Raw genomic sequence first — 15,675 nt, 5'->3', positions numbered from 1 at the left:
TGAATCTACTTTAGGACACTGGGCTCTCTTTAATTATCCTCCCTATGCTACCTATGACAGAAATTCACCACTAATTCAATGATAAATCATTTTTGATGATAGTTCTTATTAACGAACTTACCTCGTTTTGCAACAACAGAGGGAATTATTTAACATATCTGAAACTGCCATGCCCCGAAACAATAGTTCGAAGTTGAGCAAACTTTCGATATTTAGTATAGCCTAAAAGCTATTGTCCAAATTAATTGCTTTTCAAAGCTACGAAATTGAACGTTTAGAGAAGAGTGAAACAATTTATTGATGAACTTGATTTTTTTTTTGCATTTTATTTGCGGTCAGAATGTTCTGTGATCAGCAAACAACTACTGTTATCACCTCGAACAAAAGAAGCTAGCCTTTATTTGGTCTGAAATCGTATTTTCTCCTTCATTAAGGCCAAAATTCAAATGTTTAACGTCAATTTAAATAGCTTAAGAGACTCATCGACAATTGTTTTAGTTATTAAAGCTAGTGGAATATATATTTTCTAAATCCTACTTTTGAATTTTTTCTCCAATAAACACACACCAGCGATTTCACAGCGAATAAACACACACCAGCAAAAAAAATGTTCAAGCTGGAAATTAACGCATGGAAATAATAAAAATTTTGCCTTTTTTGATAAAAATAACCCAATTTGAGAAAAATGGATCAATTGGTAATTTCTTTATTCCGCTGGGAAATCTCAAACTTCAAATCCATTTTCGAAACTAGAACTTGATCACGTTTTTCGTGACCTTTACACTTTTGCTGTTCGATAGTGGAGTTTGTCTTCCTTTTAACAATAAAAGAAGTGAACTTAAAGAAATTATAAGTCAAATAGCTAAAAACAAAAATAAAAACAAGAGCCTAATTAAGACCATTGTTATATAAAGGCGAGGCTACAAATACGCTGCTTATACAGCCACATATACGGCCAGAGCTTTCGGTGTATTTTTCATGCCAACCGTCTATTCTTGTTTGATTGGTCTAAATATGATAAATAGTTATAACTCAAATAAACGTAGAAATGAATTAAAGAAAATTGTTTCTCTAAGTCAGCGACTTATAAAAATAGGAAACAAAACAAAAAAATTCAACTTCATAATCAGACTCCAGTTGAGATAATTTTAACAATTTAACAAATAGTCAATCATTTTTTTCATATGGACTCTCTGAATGTAATCTAGAATGTAGCGCTCGTATCTTCAACTAAGAACGTTTTTAGGGGGATATCTCCACTATTTTACTCCTCTTCTCCTCGCAAACATCTCACTTCTTTCGCAGTATACACACCCCTCGCGAACCACACCGAGAACACAACTTCGCCACTATAACCGTTCGCTATTTTCTCCGCCGAATCTCCGTCGAATGAAACATCATTCAGGCTAAAATCAGCAGTTGCTCCGTCTGCATTTTCAATTACACCAGTCAATTTTGTCAAGTCGAACTGAATTACAGTTCCTATGAAGCAAGGAATACATTTGGCAATCAATGACGTGTCAACTGTAAATGGCAACACGTAGATTTCCCTTGCATAACCGACGTCGTCTTCGAACACTATTTTACACAACACGTTATCTGCACTTCTTATTTTGACATTGCCTAAAAAAATAACCAAGTCAAGATAATTCATGACAGCTTTACCGGATAGCGTCTCACAATTTCAAAATAAATCTGACCTTAAGTCTAAAACTAAATCACAATGCACAGTGTTTTTTTTTATTGTATTGCAATTCAAAAGTACGCCTTGATCTGGTTTGAAAAATTACCTTGTGAATTTCTGACAGGTCCATATAACACATCTTTGGTCTTGAAAATGGCTTCTTTGTACTGATTCGAGTACATTATGAACCCTGGGTCTTTCACTGGACTATACTTCGACACAGATCCGAAATATCGTTTCGACTTCGGATTCTCCCTGAAACGCAGAAACAGTCTTCACCTATCTCAGTGATGACTATTACAAAAAATCTTTACAAGATACTTTTCCTTTAAAAATCGAAGAATCGCTGATTCATGAAAAAAACTCGAGTGCCTCAAAATTTTCGAATCCAGGATCCGAATTAACAATTTTGAAAATATGAGTTTTTGAGAAAAAGAAACGTCGTTATGGAAATAAAAACCCAACTACGCATCAAAACTCGATTACAACGGGTGAACGCCTAGTTTGGAAGAAATATTGAAAGAAAATTGACGTATTCATTGTAAAAAGTGCTTTCTTTAATTCAAATGCTTTTAAGATAATTTCAAATGTCTTCACTGGCCTCACAGAAATCTTTATCTATGACAGAGATTGACTTTTTAAAATGAAAAAGTAGTTTGAAAACTGCTTTGAAGAAAAAATGAATGCATAATTTTAATCCTTCAAAATTAGCCCAACAAATATGAACTAACGCAGCATAACAGAATTGCGTCTGAATAGATGCTACACTTCCCCCACTCAGCTGCTGACCCCCTCTTTTCTCCGTTGGTTCTGGAAAACTAGAGTCCTGAAACCTATTTCGAGCTGAGAAACCACTTCCACTGCCACCGCGATTTCCACTAACTGGTCTTGGACGATTTCGGTTTCCCCTAAAGGGTCTTTGCTGATAGCCGGAACTGTTCTGCTGATTATTAGATGGACCAGCTTGCAATCTTTGTTGTTGCAGTTGACTGCTTACAATTGAACTTGCATCTTGCACGGGTAGTTCCAGGATTTAATGGTTACTCAGCCATATTTAGGAGTAATTTTCACAGAGGCAAGGCCATTTAATGCAATGAGGCTATGCGGCACCTCGTAGTTTTTCATTTGAAGTGATTCCTGACTAATGTGCTAATAACCGTCCGTTATTATATTAAAAAATGAAACGAAGCTTACAAAAACCTCACTGATACCAAAAAATTGCTAAAACCGTTTATAAGGCTAAATATTAAAAAGTTAAAAACAAAAAGCTAATCCTTTTCCCTTTATGTACTGTACATCTATATGCTAACTTGATAACAATAATCAGTTTCAGTGTATTCAAAAATTATTTTTACGAATTGAAATGAGTAGCCCAGCATTAAGTACTCTCACTATCGAGGAACTACCGTCATTCACTAGGGTCGTCAACCTATGCGCGTCACTAGGTACCCTAGGCTTCGGAAATAACTCGATGGTCTGTTGTGAATTCAACGGTAACCCGTTGGTGCCTCCGCTAGCAATACTACCGCTATTTACGTTCGGATTTATTCGTTTAGCAACGAGCAGCGGCCTATCGGCAATGACTGGAGCTATGGGTCTTATCTGATTCACGCTCGGACCAGAAGCACTTCGTTGGTTCAGTTGGTTCCTGGCAATCATAGAAAGAGCAACTGTGGACACATCGTCGCCAGCTCGACAATCTTCGAAGATCAGGTGACTAGGAGGGGCTTCTCTTGTCGATACCGAAGACTCTATATCGTCCAAATCAACATTTGGCATTGGTTGGCTTCTAAAAGCTAATTCGGCCAAATCTTGACTGACTTCGGAGCCCAACAGTTCAAGCTCGTCAAGGATTTCAACCTCAGGGAGAGCTAGTTTTTTCTGTACAGCTTTGTCAAATGAAGCAAACTCAATTCTCTCTGCCAAACTGCATGATATGCTATCTAAACGTACATTCTGACATCATTTTCTAACATCAATTTAAGGTCTTTCTGCTTAAAGAAAAAGAAACCAAGGTTCGGCCTTTTCAAAATTAGGATCAAAAGCTTTCATTTTCAGGGCTGGGAATATAGTTACTAACAAATGCTCAGCAAAGTAAATTTTAAAAATGTTGAAAAATCACCACTGAAGTTGCTCCAAAATTGTAGAAAAATTACTAAAAAATTTGTTACTGTCTTGAATGAAAATTGTTTACAAATCGTTTCAATTTCTGAAAATTTATACTTTTTGCACAGGTTAACTAGCTGCTTTGGGCATAATTTAAATCATTCTGCCAAGTTTTGACCTCAAAGTGTAAACGCATGCACACTGTTATTACGACACTAAAAAATTGATTATATTTGAAATTGCTGAAAAAGTAACTAAAAATATTTTCCCAGCTCTGACCCTTAGTTTTCCAAGATTAACCTTTAGCTGCATATAATTAATAGTTATAACTGAATCCTAACATAGGTATTACAATCACTCAACCTCAGGGCCGAACCTTGGAAAACTAAAGATACTCACATGATCAATTTCATAGCACCATCTTTGTTTTCCTTTCTCCCAGTCGAATCCATTCAAAACCAAAAATAATAAATCTATAAAGGAATTTATAATGGCACCATTCAATATGGCAGGTCTGATAGTTAGAATATCAACGATGACAAGTAGTTTAACAAAGAAGCTGAAAAAAACTAAGTTCAGTGCGCTTCAGTGTAATTAGATCAGGAAGCGAATTCGAACCTGAGTCGTATTTCGGATACACGTTGATGACATCTGGACAAGCTTGGATCAAATCTAACTTGTGGTAGACCTTCAGGTTGTAGATGCCAGCACCCACGACATTCGGGTCTACGAGGGCAATGAATTTGACATTGTTTACTTGTTCTCCAGATTCAGAGAGCTCCTCAGTTTCTTTTGACTGCACAGGGACATTGATTGGCATATTACCCGGCATCGACAGTTCAACCTAATACACGATATTCTAATTACACGCACATCCAAGAGACTTCGCGGAGCTTCTCGCCAATAGCAATAATAACATAGCATGGCAAGCTATTCGACAAAAAATTACGAAAGCCAGAAATTTGGAAAAAAAAATTCCGAAAAAAGTCTTAAAAAAATACGCTGTCTCGAATGAAATTCTAGTTGATGCAAACATGTAAAGAAAGACGATTTGCAGCGTTAAAACATAGCCAACAGAAAATAAAAAAGCGTCCAGGAGCAAGACCGAAAAAGAATTTGTTAATTCAACTTTCGATCGAGTTTTAAAGCAAACAATATCATCTTTAACCGCTTGAATTTCCAGAGACTATCACGATTGACAGTTTTTGGATAAATACTAGCCCGATTTAAGAAAACTGGATTTTTATGCAATTTTGTTTATCCCACTCGGAACTTAAAACCCCATTTAAAAATTAAAACCCTTTCGAAACTAAAAGTCAACACATTTTTTTCGCTCATTCGTACTTTCGCAATAAGAGAGCGCAATGTGGTCTCTTTTTAACATTTGAATGGAACAAAAAGTCGCAATAAATAAATTTGCGCGCACACCACAGGACTTTTTACGGAAAAAAATCAACACGACCTAAACAAGTGTCTTCACTTCTTCGTTCATTGACACTTAATTACCATTGAACAAAATTTACGACGGAACAACTTATCAAAAACACCTGCAAACAAGTTCCTCTGATGCACACACGCGAAAAAGTTACAATTTTCTTTTTTTTTGAGCTTCATCAAACAACGCTAGATAAAACCTTTACAGCCGAATAAACAAAAACAATAATACAAAAATACGGAAAATATACACAGAGGCGAAGCGGAGCTTCGCATCACTTGCGATACAACACAAACACAAAAAACATCAGAAATCGAAAATAAAAACATTGAGAAGAAATAAGTGAATCAAATTTTTCTTATGTCTCGATGAAATATAACTAGGGGCCAGCTAAAACCGGAAGCAGCTGGTTTTTTAATATTTTTGGAATTGTTATAGTGATGCGGGATGAAATCAGTACCTTCAAAAATTGGACTATGCCCAAACCTTAGTTGTTTCCCAACTAAAATAAGGGAGAAAAGTGAAAACTTTAGAGAAATTGTAATCTTCACGATTTATGTTATGTTTGTTACAAAAAAACGGAGTCGCCACTATAGGAAAAATTTTCGCAAGCGGTTCTTCAAAAATTTCAAAAAACGATCAAAAAATCAAAAATGACTTTTTCGAGGGCCAAAATTTTTTTTAGAAGAAATTGGTCGTAGCTGCACATGCAGAAGAGTTTCCTATAAACCTTTCATTGGATTGAACCCAAAGTCTCAGATTTAAGCAAGTAGATTTTGAGAAAAGAAAAAAAAAACATTTCGAAAGCGTTTCAAAAAATTAGAAGAAACAGGCAGGAGTTTTTTGACCGTCGAAACTACACAAAATAAGTTATCTATACCGATACAACATCAACCAAAACCATTTAGTCGAAAAAAAACTTTAAAAAAATTTCAAAATGAGACTTGGTAAAATGACAAATTACCGCTTGAAAAATGTCACCAGATAAAGTAAATGTTGTTTAAAAGCAACGGAAAATGAGCCAACGAAATTCCGTTCCTACAAAACTGACCATTCTGTCATGTACCCGATTGCAATACCCTTCCTTTTCGCAAGGGTACCAAGATAAGAATTAGAAACTTTCAATCATCTTATATATCTGTATATATATAAATACCACATCTGCAAAACTGTTTAAGCCGAATAAGCCTTGAGCAAAAAAAAAAAGAAAGTTATAAAGAAAACAAAATCAGGGGTCGCAAATTCACGAATTGTAACAACATATCAAAAAGTCATTCAATCATTACAAAACGAGCTGGCAAACAAAATTCCAATAATTGGACTTCTCCCAGAAACAAAAACAATTTAAAAAAAAACAGCTAGTGGCCAGTATTGAACCCATGCTCTTTGTCATTCAAGCATGAATGTTACCTCAAAATTAAACAGGCAAAATCGAAACCTCAAACTTGATATACTATTTAAGTAAAATGAGCAACTGGTTCAGTGATTTTGTGGAACCAGTTAACCCACAAAAAATCTATACAGCAGGTTGCGCAATCAAAATAACAAAGGTTCCGACAAATGTTGTTTAACAAACCAAATAGCCGAAAATAGTTCGAGAAACAATTAAATGCAAATTGTATGTTTAAATTTTTCAATTTTATTACGAGGGTGATTTGACTTTTTAAAATAATTTCTCATTAGAGTTCAACTGTACTCATATAATACCATGAATAATTATTGAAATCAAAACATTAGGAAAACAAGCCGACATAATTGAATCCGACAGATCCAAGAGCCGAAAATGTACCGATAAATTTTTAGCACAGATAAAACTTAATTGCAAATCTTAACGTGCACCCAATGCACATATGCAGCAAATAAACTAACCATGCGTTTAATTCAGCAGTTATGAAATATACTGATTACCATTTCTTTCGTCTATTCTGTGAACAGGTTCTTTTCGGGAAAAAAATCGAGTACCCTGTTGCAACAACCTTGCTTATTGCAAGGGTGACTAGAGACATTCAATTAAACTTTTTTAAATTAAAAAACATTGACACAGGCGAAGCTGCGCTTTGCAAACACGACAAAAAGCAGCTCTACAAAGTGCAATAAGGAAAAGTACAAAAAAGCTTCGAATTAGTAAAATGAAATCGGCTGGTTCTCGGGTTCGATCTGAGAACTAGAGATTATAAGACTCACACACTAACCACACAGCCACTGATGCGGAATAAACCTCAAACACAAGCCACAAATAAAGCAAAGAGCAGATGCTATGAATTTTCCAATGCTACATATACTGAGTAGAGCAAAAAAGTAACCAAATAAAGTTTTTTTATTTGCAAGTTAGAATGGAAAAAGTAGGTTCATGATAATACACTACGCTCGCTGAAGTGTAATGAAAGTAACTCTTAAACAAAACCCATGCCGTTTTTTCACACCATCCGCCTTCTTGTTATTTATTGAAGAGCTTAATTTGCTTTGCAATTAGCGACAGGTCACTCAGGATTTCAGAGCAGCTGGGATTATAATATTTGACTTTGAAACATCGGACTTTGCAACAATCTAGGATCAGCCTCCCCTCTCCCCTCGCTGAGCGTCATCTCACCTTGAATTCCTCTGCATTAACTTCGATGTTTTTATTCTGACTCAGAATATCACTTGCAATGGTGATTTGGGTGAGTCTGGACTCCGGCACTTCAGAAAGAGAGCAGCAGATACTGTCCACAAACTTCGAGGGCCCATCTTCCACACTAACTGAAACAACACACAGGGTCTTTTTTCTTCTTTTAGAAAGCTAAGCTATCTTCTTACCTTAGCTAAGCTATTTTTCCGCGGTGGAGACGAATTTTCAAGAAAAAATGTCGTCTATGTCGACCAAATTATTTTCCTCGATTCTCTCGAAGCCGTAAATATAACCAACGGAACATTAGAAAAGTGTCCTTGCACATGGAAATGACAAAATGATTAATCTAGGAAATTCAGATTTATTAAGAAAAAGCTCTTTGAACTTTGTGGTGTGGTGCTGTTTAACTGTATAGTTATGACGTCATTATAGTATTACTTTCAATGCTAGTTATTAATCGTGCTAATCTTGCCTATTGGCTATCAAGGTCGCTACCGACCTGTCAATCCATACTCTATTCATAATCAAGTTCGCTCACTCACTCTGTCTCAATTTATGAAAGATTTAAGTTGAACTCTAGAATTTTGTCATGACATTATTTACATTATTTACAAACTTATCTATTATATATACAAGGTGAATTGAGTCTTGTTTTAATCTTCTATTCCTCAAGAAACCACATGGCGCAGCCAGCAGTTTCGATCTCCGAGGATCGGACTGACCTGTTAGGTGTGCCCGTATTCTGGCACAAACCAACAGCGGATCCACCCAGCAGCTGGGATTCTTGGATAGGCCAATTCAACTTAGCAATCACCTTGAGAGAAAGGTGTGACCCACGTGAGTTATTGAAACCACCGGGTGTGGTACACGATGATCCTGTTCCAAAACCAGAAGCTGTGGGGTTGATGAGGATGCGGCAGCAATTGCGAATCGTATTGCACGAAACGATGCAGCCGTGCGAAGAGTGGCGGAAATGAATGAAGAACGCCGGGCGAAAGGTCCCAGAGTAGCACCAGGTGTGTTCTACTATGAAGTTGAGCAACGAACTAAACCTCGTTTATTCTTTTCGCTTGGCTCAGAAGGTAGGAAAAAGGTTTCTCCAAAGTTACCCACATGCGGATCTTAGTGCAATATCATTTCAAGAATTTCACGAATTCTGTGTACTCCTTTTCAGAAAGGAGAAAAATTACATTATCGAACGATTGCAAATGTATAACGCCGTACATTCAGATCGAGAAGGTTTGGAAGCTTTTTATTTGCGACTGACGGGACAAGCCGCTCTGTGTGGGTGGACAATTGATCAGGAAAAAGAAGTTGTAAGAGATATCTTCATTGCCAAGATGAGATATAAAGACATTCAGAGAGAATTGTGTATTCGCCCAGGCACCACTCCAGAAGAGACGCTGAAATCAGCAATGCTGCAGGAAAAAGGGGCACAAACCGCCACTGATCTGCAAAAGCAACTAGGGAGTTCGGCTTCGATGGGCAGTTTTTCCCAGTCAGGATCCAATTCGGGTCAGAACACTCGCATAAAACAGGAACCTACATTTTCTGTCCAAGAGAAGAAATTGGCAGATAGAATTAATCGGGCTCAGAATAATAAGTCGAAGGGGGCCAACGAGAAAGCGAAACTATGTTATTTTTGTGGTAACAGGTTTTCATCAAATCATAAGCAAAGTTGTCCAGCTAGAAATGTGACTTGTCGGAATTGTAGTAAGAAGGGACATTTCGCCAAATGCTGTAATTCCAAGAACGTAGCGAATGTAGAAGCTGAGTCAGATGAGACCGTGGAAGAAAATTGTAATTTCATTACGTCCGATAGTGAGTCAGAGTTTGCAGTTTTGTCGGTGTCGGCAGAAGAACCGAATCGTCCCATCGCGTCAGTGAAGAAATTGGAGGTGGTTAATGCTGCTACGGGCAAGTTACGCTCTATTCAGATAACACTTCGTTGTTGGAAGACGTTCTTCAAAGCAACGGTGGATACTGGAAGTCCTGCCTCTTTCGTGAATAAGAGGACAGCAGACTATATCGTGAAAACAGTTCCGTCAGCCAAAGTTTTTAGCGAACAGGAACGTCCAATCGACACGGTATATGTTGACTACTAGGAAAAGAATTGAACTGATGGGTACACTGATAGTGGATGTGTCATCATTGGGTTGGAATGTCAAGTCTGCAAAATTCCTCATTTCGGAAAATCGTACACGATGCTTATTAGGTTTAGACTTGCAGCCCCAGTTGGGAGTGAGAACACGCAAGTTAGACCAGAAAGGTCTTTGGTGGGTGAAGTATCCCTATCAAACCCGAATGAGACGTCAGAGTCTTGGAAATCACATTTCCATCAGAAGTTTCATCGTATATTTTCCAGAGTAGGTAGAGCCAAAAATCACCAAGTATTCTCTACATTCGAGTCTGCGCTTGTTCCGATTCAGGAGAAAGGAAGGCGGGTTCCAGTGCATATCCAAGATAAAGTTGGTGTGGAAATTCAGAAGTTAATTCAATAAGGCCACGTGGTCAAACTTAACAAATGTACAAGCGAACATTTTATCTCTCCGATCGTAATAACGGCTAAGAAGGATGGTTCCGTGAAATTGGCTATGGATACAAAGCCTATGAATGATCAGATTCATAAGAACTAATATCAGATGCCGAATTTATTGGAACTGTTGGACTCGGCAGCCCAGATAATCACATCGGACAAAATAGGTGATGTTTGGTTTACGTCCCTAGACTTGAAATATGCATTCAGTCAGATCCCGCTCAGTGATGAAGTTAGTCGTCATTGCAACTTTAATATCGTCTGTGGAGAGCAAACTGGCACGTATCGGTTTAAAACTGGGTTTTATGGGTTAACGGACTGCCAAAAGAATTCCAAAAAGCAATGGACAATACCCTCCAGGGTTTATCGGGAGTTTTCTGTTTCTTGGACGATATTCTGATAGTTTCGAAAGGATCAGTCATGGATCACAATATTCTTGTAAATAAAGTGATCACTCGTTTGGATGAAGAAGGTTTCGCTCTGAAATTGTCGAAATGCGATTTTTCGATGAATCAACTATCTTGGTTGGGTTATGACATTGACTCAGAGGGCTATAGGCCAAAACGTTCCAAAATCGATGCAGTGTTAGCTCTGGAGCCTCCTAAGTCGCTCAAGCAACTTCGTTCTTTCATGGGCATACTCAACCATTTACAACGTTCCTTCCTTGAAAGCAAGTAATAAAAGCAAGTTTGTGTGGGGGGAGGACCAACAAACGGCTTTTAGGAATATTTTGCAATTTATAGCGAATATCACAAAGATGTATCATTATGACCAAAGTCGGAATACGCGAGTGAAATGTGACGCTAGTCATAGCGGTTTGGGAGCTGCTTTAGAACAGGAAATAGAAAAGGATGTTTGGGTTCCTATTGCATTTGCGTCGCGTTTCCTCAATGACCAGGAAAAGAAGTATAGTACTAATGAGTTGGAACTTCTAGCCATTGTGTGGTCATGTGAGCACTTTCGTAAATATTTATTGGGTTATCATTTTGTGGTTTTAACGGATCATAAAGCGATTATTTCGGCGTTAAAGACCAATAGAGGTAATAAAACCCATCAATCTCGCTTAACCAGATGGGCTGATAGATTATTGCCTTTTGACTTCGATATTTTCCACATTTCCGGATGTAAATTGGGTATAGTGGATTATTTATCTCGTTTTCCAACGTTTGAGGCGCCACGACCAAGCAGTTTTGATGAGCAATATGTGGTCAAGTGTAATAAAAGCAAGTTTGTGTGGGGGGAGGACCAACAAACGGCTTTTAGGAATATTTTGCAATTTATAGCGAATATCACAAAGATGTATCATTATGACCAAAGTCGGAATACGCGAGTGAAATGTGACGCTAGTCATAGCGGTTTGGGAGCTGCTTTAGAACAGGAAATAGAAAAGGATGTTTGGGTTCCTATTGCATTTGCGTCGCGTTTCCTCAATGACCAGGAAAAGAAGTATAGTACTAATGAGTTGGAACTTCTAGCCATTGTGTGGTCATGTGAGCACTTTCGTAAATATTTATTGGGTTATCATTTTGTGGTTTTAACGGATCATAAAGCGATTATTTCGGCGTTAAAGACCAATAGAGGTAATAAAACCCATCAATCTCGCTTAACCAGATGGGCTGATAGATTATTGCCTTTTGACTTCGATATTTTCCACATTTCCGGATGTAAATTGGGTATAGTGGATTATTTATCTCGTTTTCCAACGTTTGAGGCGCCACGACCAAGCAGTTTTGATGAGCAATATGTGGTCAAGTGTATTACTCGATGCGTGCGATTATCTGGATGGATGGGTTCGAGTTTGTTCTTTATCAGAAGAATCATCCAATATTTCGAAATTTCGTTTTATCTAATTCGATCAATTTAATCGAGCCAATTGATTTCCTTTCAGCCTCGGGCCAATTGTCCCGTTCGGGGTAATTCATTAATTTCATCCAAAGATATTGGAAATCTGTCGGTAGAGAGCGTCAAAAATCGGGACATTCAAGTTACATCTCAATACATAAAATCGGTAGAGGGCGACGAATATTTCGACTTTGGCTATACCGAATTATGTAAACAATTCAATGCGCTTGTCATTTCTTCGCTAGAGGGCGTTAGAATTTCTGGTTTAAAATCTAGCCAATAAGCGTTGGGCTGGCTCATGCACGTTTTTGTCACTTTCTCAGCGTGGATCACAAATTATCTGCCAATTTTGTCTTTAGAGTGGATTATTAGTACGGTAATTTGTGATTGGGATTTATTATCATCGTCCGTGGGTCTTTTTGATCTTATTTCAGTTTATTGGAATTGTTGGTGTGTATTCGTATTATTGGGCGTTTTTCATTTTCAGACTGTGATGGATATTAACATCAATAACGCTAACGATAGCTTTGAACAACTGCTCAACCAGTTTATTCCGATCAATCAACATTGGTTTTCGTCGGATCGTGCCAGGCCGCGGTTTCACGCGGGGGCAGTGCGTCCAAAGAGGTCGACTACTTTACAGCGTGGTGCGGCGTTGAGGGGTCAATACGCCCGAATACTGGCCAATTTTAGATCAAAGAGGCTCAGGAAAGTCTGATCAGTAAGTCGTCATGTTCAGTCAAATCAAAGTTTGGAAATTTTGAAATCATCGGTGGTCGCTCAGGACCAGAAATCATTAACCGGCTTGGTGGGCATTTTGGACTCCGATGTGCTGTCGGAACTTACGGATGAAGACCCCAGCCTATGCTTGATGAAACGTGCGCTTATTAACCGGGACTATGAAAGATTTTGTCGTATTGACTCATACCTAAAATCCTTTTGGCATTGTGCAGCGGTGGTTGATGGCTGTGTTGTCGTGGACAATAGGATCGCTATTCCCATGTGTCTTAGGAAACCGTTACTGTCTCGTCTACATAGGTCGCATGCGGGTCAGTTAGCCATGGTTGACGCCGCGCAATACATATGGTGGCCTCGAATGCATCGAGATATTGTCCAGCTATGTAAAAATTGTCCCCAGTGCACGAAGTTTGGTAAGAATTTGAAAGCGAACGCTTCATTTAACTCTACCAAAACCTTTACCCCTTTTATCTGGCCCTAATGAAGAGCTTCAGCTCGATTATGCGGGTCCTCTACTCGATTTGGATGGTAACAGTATTTATATCTTGGTCGCGATTGACCGTTACTCTAAATATCCGTCGGCTATGATTACACGTTCTACGGGGGGACGGAAGATCATTAAATTTCTTAAAACGTATATTCAACAGCATAGTATTCCTAAATCCATCAAAACTAACCAATATTCAGGTTTTAAGAACAAATTAGTGCAGGCCTTTTGTAAAGATAAAAATATTGCCCAATATTTCTGCCCGGTGGGGGATCATCGTGGTTGTGGTCTGGTGGAACGGCCGATCCAAACCATTAAGCGTCGTTTGGGTGCTTCGCGATTGAGCTCGGATTTTTCAAATGTTCAAGATACGCTTAGAAATATAATTGAAGATATTCGGATAACAAAAAATTCTGTTACTGGGGTTTCACCTTTTGAGCTTCATTTTGGTGGTCCTCCGAATACGGAGTTATCTATTGCGGCAGAGCGTTTGTCTACGCGCGTTAATTTAGATAACCAACAATTGGAGCGTGACCTAACACCAGAACAGCGTCGGGAGCAGTGCGACAGTCGACCAAGAATAAAATTAGTCAAGAAGGGGCAGTCAAGCCCGATAGTGTCACCCTACTTTGGGGGACCAACGGAATCAGTTGCGGACACACCTCACTATCGTGCGCTGGAGAGTCCAGCTCATTCTGCAAATCAGTGGCTGACTTTGAAGAAGTCCTTAAAGCATCAAGAGGGGGTCAAAGCTCTTAAGACGCTGACAGAACGGAACCAAGTTCTCGCAGCTACCCTTCGTTCCAACTTGTATGCTGGGATGCTCAGATTCAGGAACCAGATGCCAACTGAACAAATCCGTCCGTCACTACCAAAACGTAAATTGGATTACTTAGTTTTGAATGAACCAAGTAAGGTCGAGATTTTTAGGAAATTTCTGAATAGGAAATCTGGTCGAGAACTTTTCAAACCTTTTAAGGGTAAAATTGTGCAGATTACTGGGTCCACATATATTTCTGACAAGGGAAAAGTGATTAGAAGAATTCACCTTGCGTTACGTCATAAATCAACGAGTCTAAGTTTTTCAGGCAAGCAAGCAACGCCTGTCAAGAAGGGGCAAAAACGCCCCATTGTTTCATCTTCGCCTTCATCGTCAGAGGACAATCGGCCTTTAAAACCAACTAGTTCTCGTCAACGAATTTCGGCCAAAACTGTGGCCGTACCTGCTCGTCCGCAATTCCCATTTCTGGTGTCTTCGTCTACGCCATCTCGTGCTCAAATTTTCTCGTCCAAATCAAAGCACAATTTAGTATCGGAGGCTCCAGGAGTTCAAACTATTCCTTATCCTCAACAGTCTACTCCAGTAGTAGATTTAACGGCTTCTTCGTCCACTTCAGGAAACCAAGGAGCGGAGGTTCCCCTCAGTATCAAACCGAAGTCACCATCTCCCACGAAAGACAAATTTTTATTAGGCCCGGATCTTATCCCTATTTCTTCGGACGATGAGTCATCGGTTCCGAAGCTACAAGAGTGCACTTCGACCAATTTGGCAGCATCGGGTCTTCCCACCCGGGATGTTTCTGGTTTAATTTCTGAACCGGACGGAAATATTTCGTCATCATCGAGCTCTTCCCGAATTTCATCTCGCCGGAAAAAGCAGACAACTTTCTACGGTAGCCCAATCAGACATTCCGTGAATGTCGTCCAAGCTACTTTGTCTTCTTCTCCGTCAACTTCTGTTTCGCCGGACAGGAGAGTTCGTTTTGCTCTGGCTAACCAAGAGCCAGATGTTCAAGTGGGGCAGTCCCGGGTTGTTCTACCCAATGAGTCTGAAGGTTTTAGCAGAAAATTTACACGTTTTCCGAAAAAGAGCTCATTGGATCATCCCTTGCGTCGTTCAGATAAATAAAACTCTCCTGTTATTTAAATTCTTCTAGTCATTTAAAACATTTCCAGTATATTTACTTAAGTCATATCCGTCAATTTTGTAAACTTCTATTAGTGCTTCATCTGTTATAGGAAGTTTTGTTACCGGCAGTGAGTGTATGTTTAGTTATTCTTAATTTAAAAAAAATTCAAAAGTTCATTTTAATTTTTTCACTAGAGGGGGAAATGTGGTGTGGTGCTGTCTAACTGACGTCATTATAGTATTACTTTCAATGCTAGTTATTAATCGTGCTAATCTTGCCTACTGGCTATCAAGGTCGCTAACGACCTGTCAATCCATACTCTATTCATA

At 38.7% G+C, this 15,675-nt stretch overlaps 2 protein-coding genes across 5 annotated transcripts in view; one reads left to right on the top strand and one right to left on the bottom strand.

Annotated features, from left to right (window-relative positions):
- Window positions 1–15,675, top strand: part of LOC134852955 (voltage-gated hydrogen channel 1-like) — a 376,534-nt gene that overhangs the window by 34,957 nt on the left and 325,902 nt on the right. The gene's annotated exons all lie outside the window — the stretch shown is intronic.
- LOC134852494 (uncharacterized) overlaps window positions 1–15,675 on the bottom strand; it is a 32,101-nt gene that overhangs the window by 12,258 nt on the left and 4,168 nt on the right. For 3 of the 4 annotated variants that reach the window (XM_063868556.1, XM_063868563.1, XM_063868573.1), the window contains exons 8-9: window positions 7,816–7,964; window positions 4,409–4,634 (exon numbers count right to left, since the gene is read on the bottom strand). In XM_063868556.1, the coding sequence (XP_063724626.1) occupies window positions 4,409–4,634; window positions 7,816–7,964 (375 nt within the window). Of the gene's footprint in view, window positions 1–1,049; window positions 1,624–1,790; window positions 1,940–2,415; window positions 2,696–3,090; window positions 3,628–4,408; window positions 4,635–7,815; window positions 7,965–15,675 lie in introns of those variants that run through there. The other variant, XM_063868637.1, reaches the window with a different exon arrangement.

This window comes from Symsagittifera roscoffensis, chromosome 1 (assembly GCF_963678635.1).
Source record: "Symsagittifera roscoffensis chromosome 1, txSymRosc1.1, whole genome shotgun sequence".
In the NCBI taxonomy this organism is placed as follows: domain Eukaryota; kingdom Metazoa; phylum Xenacoelomorpha; order Acoela; family Convolutidae; genus Symsagittifera; species Symsagittifera roscoffensis.
This window is presented reverse-complemented; position numbering and strand designations above follow the sequence as displayed.